We start from the raw sequence: 10302 nt of genomic DNA on the forward strand, positions 1-10302 counted from the left end.
ACGCGCGTGTCTGTCGTGTCACCACGCATGCGCGTAGAAAGCCGTCGCGTTGCGCTCTGGATGTGTCACGGGCGGTTGGGCAGGGCCGGGCGCACCTCCCCGTCCCGATGGAGGAGGCTCGTCGTGCGCGGCTTCCTCTCTCTCTCATTGGCCTGGGGAGTCCCAGGCCTCACCCCGGAGCAGGCCGGGGGGAGGTGAGAGAGGGGGATGGGCAGAGCGGGAGGCCAGGGGGGGCCACCTCGGCCCGGTGGTGCTGCTGCTTCTCCCCGCGGGTGTCAAACGGCCGCCGCGAGCTTGGCGCCGCGCGGGCGGCAGTTTTCCCGAGGGGGATGGGTCCGTGCGGGGAGCCGCCCCAGTCCTGAGGGCCTCGCAGCCCCCAGGACAGCGAGAGCCTCCGGCGGCCGCGTTGCGGTGACGAATGGGGCTCCCGGCCCCGTCTGCAGCGTTGTTGTTGCCCGCTCCCCTCCCCGCCACCTGCGGGAGGCACCTGGGCCGCGGCGAGCTGCCCCGGTGTCGCCTTGTCGTTGGAGTTTCCTCGAGGGCCTGCCTCGTTCACGGCCCGTCTCCGCACTGATGGCGAGGAGGGCGGCGGCTGCTCCGGGAGGCGTCGGGGGTTTGTACCCACGGGCCGTGCTCTGCCCGCGCTGCCCCGCAGGGGAGCGAGGCGTCCTTTGGGTGCCCAACTCCACTGCAAGGAAAACCCGTGCCGAGCCCGGGTCTTCGCCCCCGGCAGGGGCAGCCTGTGCCCAACAACCTGCTTGGTGCTGAGCAGGAAATACTGCTTCTTTCAAGCCCTGGCTTCTTGTCCGTGCCAACAACTGCAAATCCAGTTAGAGTGCAGGTTCCCCTGCCAGGAGCCGTGGCAACAGGTAGCCCTAGCGCAGTGGTTCTCAAACCTTTGTACTGGTGACCCCTTTCACATAGCAAGCCTCTGAGTGAGACTCCCCTTATAAATTAAAAACACTTCTTTATATATTTAACACCATTATAAATGCTGTAGGCAAAGCAGGGTTTGAGGTGGAGGCTGACAGCTCGTTACCCCCTGAGGGGTCCCAACCCCCAGTTGGAGAACCCTTGCCCTAGTAGTATGGGTGTGACCACACTGCACCAGGAACAAAACTACTTGATGCCCATTCGCCATAATGAAAGTGAGAGGAATAGCATATTCATGGGTTTCTCAACATCATGGAAACCTAAAAACCTATTAAAAAAATCCCTATTGTAGCTTTGCCACGCATCCGGTTTTCAACCAGAACGCCCGGTTGAAAAGGGACTGCTGACAGCTGCTAAAAGTCCGGTCAGCTAAAAGCCAGACTAAAGCAGGCTCAGCGTGGCTCCCGGAAGCAGCTGGCATATGTGGCTCCTAGGTGCAGGGGATAGCCACAGGGGCTCCGCATGCTGGCCCTGCCCCGAGCTCCGGATCTGCAGCTCCAATTAGCCAGAAACCATGGCCAATGGGAGCTGTGGGGGCAGCAGCTGCGGGCAGTACACAGAACCCCTGTGGCCGCCCCTGCACCTAGGAGCCAGATATGCTGGTTGCTTCTGGGAGCCACCTGAAGTAAGTGTCACCCCTCGCCCCATTTCGCACCCCAACCCACTGCCCCAGGTCAGAACCCCCTCCTGCACCCAAACGCCCTCCTGGAGCCTGCACCCCAGCCCTTTGGCCCAGCTCTGAGCCCCCTCCTGCACCCCAAACCCCTCATACCCAGCCCCACCCCAGAGCCCACACTTCCAGCCTTAGCCTGCACCCCAACCCCCTCCTCCACCCTGGTGAAAATGAGTGAGGGTGGGGGAGAGCAAGTGACAGAGGGAGGGGGGAATGGAGTTAGCAGGGGTGGAGTCTCAGAGAAGGGGCGGGGCAAGGTTCAGTTTTGTGCAATTAGAAAGTTGTCAACCCTACCCTAAGGTGATGTGTAGCTAATAGCTTCTTGTAATTCTTTTTCTCAGTTAAAAAGAAGAGACTGACATGGTTGAAAACTCTCCAGCCCCATTGCCTGAAAGAGCAATATATGGGTTTGTTCTTTTCTTAGGTTCCCAGTTTGGCTTTAGTAAGTATGTTTGCATTCTGAGCAAAGTGCTACATGTATTTGTTGTATTAAAAGGCAGAAATTAATACTGTACAGTCATGCTTCTAGTAAGATGTAGAAGTTTTAAAAAAGACTAACTCTGTGTTAATACTTCTCATGTAATAAAAATTATATTAGTTGTAAAGAAGGACTAAACTAGGGGGAAGGATAGCTCAGTGGTTTGTGAATTGGCCTGCTAAACCCAGGGTCATGAGTTCAATCCTTGAGGGGGCCATTTAGGGATCTAGGGCAGAAATTGGGGATTGGTCCTGCTTTGGGCAGGGGGTTGGACTGGATGACCTCCTGAGGTCCCTTCCAACCCTGATATTCTATGATTCTATTATTTGCAGCATTGGGCCCAGGATATTAGAGAGACAAGATGGGTGAGGTAATATCTTTTTTTGGCCCACCTTCTGTTGGTGAGAGAGAAGCATTAGAGCCCCGTGTAAGCTCAGAAGCTTGTTTTCTCACCAACAGAAGTTGGTCCAATAAAAGTTATTACCTCCCAAGCTTGTCTCTCTGAACTGTTGTTAAAATCATTTTGCAACTTTGTGGGATAATCCAAGTCTTGTCAGTTCTCCCTTGTATTATCCTTTTGGATTTTGTTCTCCCTGATACTGCTGCTGGTGGCCATGTAGCCAAGTGTGCTGTGGGAACAACTATATTTCCGGGAGTTAGTTGAAAATCTTTCCAGTAGGCTGAGTGTACAGCATATCATGTGTACACAGTTGGCACTTTGTGACCTGTGTAGAAGTTAAAGGTGCAAATACAAATTCTGAAGATGTGGACTGATACTCAAAGATGAAGGCTGACGAGAATCACATCAGTTTCACTGTGCTGCTGCTTTCAGTAATGATGCGCCACAACAGAGGAAGGTACTGGAGATACTCATTGGGTAAGGAGTGGAGTAGCAAAGAGCCCATACTCCTTTGCAGTAACTTTGAGGCTTTTGGGTGGGGAAAACTAGAGAAGGAGTGCTCCTTCTCTTCCAACAGTTAGAGAATAGTTTAGGGACTTCAAATTTAGCACATCAAAGACAGAGATGAAAAATGGAGCACCAGCGATTTCAGGGACAGAAGAGCATCTGGCTGTAGGAATCCCAGAACCCTTCCCATTTCAAGCAGCTCAGCAAGGATGGAGCTAAGGAGGGCTCCACTCCAAGGGTGTTCCCACCAGACTCTACCCTGGGATTCCATCTTCTATATCCTCTTGCTAGTAACTGTTCTATTGATCTAAGATGTTGTAAAACCTTAACTTTTGAGCCAAAATTGACCTTACTGTTCTTCTTAAGAGAAATATTTTTGGATTAATACTTACTTGATTGGCACTGAAATCAGTAAATCCAAATTTACTCCCATTCTAAATATATTTTCAGTAAAATACGCATTTTTAAAAACATTTCTTCAAGTATTAGGTTGTTGTAACTCTTGTTTCAGTTTTGTGACAGTTGGGACTAGTGTGACTCTGTTACTTTATCCTTCCCCACCAATTCCTGATTTATATGTTTACTTACTTGCCAGAATTCTAGATTTTGAGCTTTCTGGTGCAAGAGCTGTCATTGTGTGCTTGTTTGTACAGTACCTAGTACAATGCTATCCTAATCCCTATTTTGGGTGTTCACATTTTATCATTTCTATTGTGATAGCCCCTTAAGTGGCATACTATAGTAAAGAACTGAAGTATTTAAAAAAGAAAATCTCATTGAAGATGTGTGGAATTCCACTCAAATAACATTTGGTACTCCACAGACGTCTCATTTTGGGAGCTAATTGGGTTTGTTGGGGGGGGTGTTTAATGGCTAAATCCTGCTGTCCTTGTGTGGTCAAATTACCCATTAACATTATTGCTAGTTTTGACTGTAGAATTAAACCCTTTGTGGTTTAGTGCTGTCATATAATTATACATACATAGTCATTTGTGCATGTTTCTGAAGACCTAGAGAAATACCTTGGACCAATGTTCTTAAAATACAAATGTTTAAAATTAATTTTAAATTAAAATTTTAACCTTTTTTTTAAAAAATCGACAAATGGTGCAAGGAATTCTTGCCTATTTTATTCTGGAATTAGAAAACAAATATGAAGAAGAAGAGAGAGTTAAAGTACCATCAGTTATAAAGTTTGTATCCCTGTTGCATAGTTTTTGTTTTCATGGTAGCATTCTATGCAGTATTTCAGCAGACCTATTTAGATGCTTTTTGGAATCTATAGAGAAAATTTTTATAATTTGTTTGTATCCTCTATAATGACAGTGCTATAAGTGTTGATCTAGAAATAATTTACCTCTTAAAACAATGTAAACAGTACCATTATGATCAAACTATTAACTTTTATTCTTTTTGCACAGTGTTATACCTTGTATGGGCATATGTTCCTGAATCTTGGTTATTCTCATTGGGACTAACATACTGGCCTCAAAAGTAGGTTAAATTCATTCACTGTTAAACATGTGAACGAGCAAACGCATACCCAGAAAAATTGTGCCAATGTCCTTTTACGTTTAAAATATTTTACATTTAATCCAACTTGGAAAAGGAGATTTAATGTTTCTCCTCACAAACAGCTACAGTATTTATGTAAAGTAATGTTTATGTAAAGTAATGTCAGAAACAACAGTTTACTCTGAAAAATTATCAGCAAGCTAAAATGAAGTGCAGTTCACCTGTCTGCTATGTTCTTAAAGTAATTTGGCAGCTTGGTTTAACTAAGGTTTTTTTCTGAAATATCATGGTAAATTGTATTAAATTAAATTTTCCAAATAAACTGTCTAAGGCATTTATTTGGCTATTATTCCATACTGGTCACATAATTCCATACTGGATCTTTAGTTAATGAACTGCATTTTCAGGGTCTTCTCTTTTTAGTGTGGTGGGTTTGGCTATAACTGTTTTTTCTATACACTTTAAATTCAATTTAAATGTTTCTACTTCTGCACAGTCTTGCTTGATTTAGAGCTGGAAATAATTTTTTACTAAGACTTCCTTTTGCAAGATGTCATTTAAAAATAAATATTTTATTCTGCAGGTACTGGGCAGTTGCTTTGCCTGTATACCTTCTAGTTACTTTAGGAATTGGCTATATACTACTCTTTGGTATTAACATGATGAGTACTGCTCCGCTCAACTCCATGCACACCATTACAGGTAGTTGATAATTTTCTTGTCTAGTTCTTAAGCCTCCAACAAAAGTTTTTGACAATCACCGTAAACATACTTGCTAGTACAACTAAACTAAATCAGATTCAAAGCCTTGAATTTTCACCTATGTTTAATGTATTGATGTATTACAGGAGCTGTTATAAACAATTATATATTTTGTTCAAACTTCATTTCAATACAATGTTAAAACAGTCAAAACTTGCAGTTATATTTTTTTCCAAATATATCTTCTTTAGGACAACCATTACAGTCTAGCATTTGCTACTCTTTCCCATGGATTTTGTTTCTGCCCACCGGTCCAGTTCTGACTACTTGAAATACAGGTGGCTTCCTCAGTATTTTCCCATCTTTCTCAAGATGGTATTTCTTTTATTTGCTGATAACTGTTTTTCCTGAGCAAGAACATGGGAGAATTCAAAAATTACCCAGATTATTAGAATCCAAGTCTATGCTAAAGATAAGCTGTCCCAATTGGCAGACCATTTCGCCCATGTCCATTCACTTCTAATGAAGACCAACAAAATTAGTATTTAAGGCATGTTTCATTGACTTATTTTGATTTGCTTCCACTGAACTGTGCTTTGAAGTGGAAAGAGCCAAATGTAGACTCTGCAGTAAAGATGGTGATGACTTGATAGAAAGCTGATGACTTGATGACTAGACTGATGACTTGATAGAAAGCTGCTGAGGTCAAGAAAGAAAAGGGTCAGCAGCACGCATCCACAGGCAGAATTTAGCCCCAACTCTTTCTTGAATCAGCACTATGGAACTTGCTTTGCTAGAGGGAGCAGAATGTTAATATCTACTGTAGATAAACTGATGTTACCAACAAAATGCATCCACTTTCAGTAAACCAGAATGATGCTGTAAATGTCTGAAAAGTGGAATGTTTCTTGAATTTCACTCTGTTAAATGTTGTATTGGATTAGGTTGTAGCTGGATGTGATGTAAAATCAGAGCAGTATGCTTTTATATTGATGAAGTGTAGGAGTCTAACAACACTTCTAGCAGGAAAACAAAGTATTTCATTTTATACCGTCAGTTTTTAATCATGGAATAGTGAAATGTCTTTTGTCGTATTTCCTACAGATAACTTTGCAAAAAATCAGCAGCAGAAGAAATCTCAAGAAGAAGCAATCCCTGCATTGAGGGATATTCCCATTAGTGAAGTAAATCAAATGTTTTTTCTTGCTGACAAAGGCATTTGTAACAGAAATTAATTGGAATCAGGACCTGTTAGAATAAGACACTCGTACAATAATTTTTAGAAATGCATTGTACGAAAAGTCAAAGGCTTGTCAATGCTAGGAAATTTAACACTTTCAACAACTGGAATAGATGGATTTGTACCTAAATTAAGCTGTGGTCAGCACTGGTTCACCTGTGGCATAGAGCACTGAACCGGGACTCAGAAGATATGGGCTGTATTCTCAGCTCTACTGCTAGCCTGCTGGGTGACCTTGAGCAAGTCACTTCACCACTCTGTGCTTTGGTTTCCCCATCTGTACTATGTATATGATACTGACGTTTATAAAATGCTTTAAGATCTACTGATGAAAAGTGTTATTTAAGAGCTATGTATTATTAAACAAATTGATGATTGTTGAAATGGTTTTATTTCTTAATGTAGAGAGACCTACAGTACTAAATGATAAAATACTTCATTCTGGGAACTGAATTCTTCCATATAAATTTGTGTAGCTATGCTCTGGATCTGAAGTAATCTGTTCAGTTACCCCTAGATTTTTTTTCTTGCACATTGAGGGTGGGATTTTCCAAAGCTTTCAGTGTTTGGTTTAATTCTGCTCTCATTGACTTCAGTGGGAGCAGAGATAGGCCAACACTGAGTGTTCTTAAATATCCCACCCTATTTTGACCGGTCAAAGTAAATTCAAGTATATGCATTGTGACTGTACAGTAATATTAACAAAATGTTTTTAATTGTCTAAAACAGATTGCATTTCTAATTTTTTTCTGAGAGCATCATACTTGCCTTGGACATATAGTGCACAATGGATTTTCTTTAGATATGTATTTCTGCATATCAAGAATATCCTTGTTTTCCTATCTTATTAGGCTTATTAAAAGTCATAGGGTTTCCCAAAACCAGGAGAAAAGGTGGGGGATGAAGAAAAATCCAAACAAGTTCCCATTTAAATATTAGTTGTTTTTTCTTAATTTGTTTTCTTGTCCTTCATTCTAATTTCCTAATTATTAAAAAATTACAATTCTTAACAGTACTAAAAATAAAATTCTTCCGGACCCATGGAACTGCTGTAAATGCCATACAAAACTGCAGGGCCTTCTTCTTAAACTCAAAGGAAATCTCAAGGTATACTGTGTTGTTTCTAAGCCACTGCCCAAATATCTTAAACAGAGAATATTCTTCCACTTACACATTACCTTGCTGACAAATCATCACCAGAAGTTGTCTAAATATTTTATTTGTCGCCAGCTGACATCCTAACACATTGCATCATAAAACACTAGTGATACTAGTTAAAGGCTGATTGTCAGACAAAAATACCAGCACTCCTGTCAGGAAAGATCTTAAGAGTTACAAAAAGTTACCTTATCTCCTTTTCTAATGAAATGGTATCTTGGAAAACTTCTGTATGCAGGACCTCATAATGATCCCATTGAAACCAATGAACGTTCTGCCACTAATTTCAGTGGGAGTCCTTCCTCCACATCCCAGCTTGCTATAGCTAGACAATCACATGGACGTTCTGAACTTGTGATCCAGAATCTAAGCTTGCTTGTTTGGTTGGTTTTTTTGGTTTTGTTATTTGCCGGGGGGAGGGAGAGGAATCTCCAGCTCTTAGAGCAATGAGAAAAATCCTAAAATTTTGAACCAAACAAACCAGTGTAATGCTGTCTGCTTGAGTTTGCAGATAGCCTGAAATAATAGCTTTAAAGTGTGTAACTTGCCCTTATTCATCTCATTGGGGTGCTAATTCCAGAGCCTAATGATTCTATTTCAAATGGCAACATTAACTACTTAATTGCTGATCAGAATATGCAAGAAAGAGGAGTGTCTTGGAATCTCATTTTGATGTCTCAGATTGTGTGGGGCATATTTGTTTGAGTGGAGCATTTGATTTGGGACAGAGCTTAACTTTTATCTTTTTTCAGTTTGAACCCTTGCTTTTCCTCATACAATCTTGAACTGATAGAAATTATAGGCTATTCTGGCAAGGACCATGTATTTACTATTGCCTAGCCATGGGGGGAAGAGGGTTGTCGTTAAAAAAAATTGGTAACTTAATTTTTTTTTTCTTGAGAGAATTCATGACTAGGTCACTCCAGGGTTATATATTTTCTCATATGCAATTTATGGTTATGATTTTCTTGTTCCTTGACACTTTTTTCTCATTTTTTCAGAAAGCAATTTAACTTTAAATTCTAACTTGACAACTAGTGAAAGCTCTGGTTCTGGTGTCATTTAATTTAAGGATTAAATTAATTCCTAGTTAAAGATACACAAATCCCTACAGGATAAAGAAGAGCTACTGGAAAATGCCCTCAAGCCCTAAAAGCACACAAACTAAAGGATTATAAATCTTAAACAAAGATTCTATCAGTGATGAATCTGCCATTTCACTTGTCTTCTGATCTAGCACAATTACGGGAAAACTCCCAGAAAGGACCTAAGTGAACAGACAAACTGGGGCTATTTATTATTTAAGTTAAATTTGCAGGCACGAAACTCGATCTTTGCTTTTCTGTCATTGAGTGGCAGTGCTGCAATGACATTCTGATGACCTTTACTTCAATTTGAGAGTAATTATCAACATTTCAAAGGTTGTCTTCATGATCAAAATAATATATTCTGTAATACAATGTATTTTACTATTGTGTAGGGTTTGGGACTTGTGATAAAGGTTAATGGCATCTAATGTTTAAAACTAATATACTTTGACAGGGCATTGTGGATCTTGAGAGTCCCTCATTACGTGACTTTACATACAGCAGTAATCAGGTATATTTTATTCTTACCAACTTGGTGGGAGGGGAAGCTGCTTTTCACTAGTTCCTTACACCTAAAGAGACAGCATTCTTTTTAGCTGGTAAAGTATTTAGAAGGCTTTATGCAGTTGTCAGCTCAGAGTTATCAGGTGGATGATTCCAAAACAAAACCTGACAAGATTAAAGTGTGGTGCTGGTTTAAACTCCTTCCCTCCTAAAACATACCTGTGTAAAGACTACCTAAAGATCTGGAATAGACTAAATGTGATCAAATATCCACTCCCTCAAGAGATTGGCTTTAGTGATACTAAATCCTAAATTTGCCCTCATTTTCACCTCTTGGCCTAGCCTTATCAGTGGTATCTTGTCATCACCAAGATTAGTAGTATTTAGTGGACTGGACTAACAGCTTTATTCTTGCTGAGCTAGGCAAAGGGGATAGCCTTTAGCCATATTGTTCAAGTAACTTATATGCTTTTTGTCTGGTTCCTTTAGAGGAATTTTGTTTTCATATGCATTTGGATGCTTATTGCCATGATTCTGTTTTGATATTCTATGCAAGAGAGATGCATGTGTGGAAACAGTGTGACATCCTGTCCTCTAGAATGGAGTTTCTCTACAGACAGTGTTGAGTTTGAATATGCCAGAGCTCCTCCTCCTCTAGTGAAGATCAGACAGGATACTCTTAATTTTTAAAATGCAAAGGTCCTGTACCCCTACCACTGAATGCACTAGGACTGTGGTTCTCAACCTTTTCTACATTATATTCCCATATGCCAAAAGAAACACACACGTGCGTGCACACAGACACTCACAATATGTTCATAACCCTAAGGCTGAGCAGCCATGCAAAAGAAGATTTGTCACTGATTTCAGTATGAGCAGAATCAGGCTGAAATTGATTAAAGGTATGAGGTGGAAGCCTGTGGTTTTTTACTGTGTTGCAGTGCACAATAATGGGTTAGAAAGTGCACAATGGTTAGGAAGGAGCCAACATAAAAGCAATATTACCATGTTGTAATAGGGCACAGACTAATCCAGCAGCACCTCCTGCTGGTTGTCTGGGAATCAGCTCTTTTTACCAGCTCTGGAGTGCCTTCTGCCGGTGTC

General features: G+C 41.3%; 1 protein-coding gene across 1 annotated transcript; it reads left to right on the top strand.

The window, feature by feature from the left end:
- Positions 1-37: 37 nt before the first annotated feature.
- On the top strand, positions 38-6844 carry PIGP (phosphatidylinositol glycan anchor biosynthesis class P). The gene is made up of 5 exons (XM_074946468.1): positions 38-194; positions 1948-2048; positions 4413-4485; positions 5090-5208; positions 6313-6844. Exons 2-5 carry the CDS (start codon positions 1967-1969, stop codon positions 6441-6443), a joined length of 405 nt encoding a protein of 134 aa, XP_074802569.1. The 5' UTR covers positions 38-194; positions 1948-1966; the 3' UTR covers positions 6444-6844.
- The last annotated feature ends 3458 nt before the right edge of the window (positions 6845-10302 follow it).

This window comes from Natator depressus, chromosome 1 (assembly GCF_965152275.1).
Source record: "Natator depressus isolate rNatDep1 chromosome 1, rNatDep2.hap1, whole genome shotgun sequence".
In the NCBI taxonomy this organism is placed as follows: domain Eukaryota; kingdom Metazoa; phylum Chordata; order Testudines; family Cheloniidae; genus Natator; species Natator depressus.

Bases quoted from the DNA above. Each gene is read 5' to 3' on its own strand.
- PIGP (XM_074946468.1), top strand. From the start codon at position 1,967: ATGGTTGAAAACTCTCCAGCCCCATTGCCTGAAAGAGCAATATATGGG. The intron at 4,486-5,089 runs GTAGGTTAAATT...TTTATTCTGCAG, and splicing joins CTAACATACTGGCCTCAAAA to GTACTGGGCAGTTGCTTTGC. The intron at 5,209-6,312 runs GTAGTTGATAAT...TATTTCCTACAG, and splicing joins CTCCATGCACACCATTACAG to ATAACTTTGCAAAAAATCAG.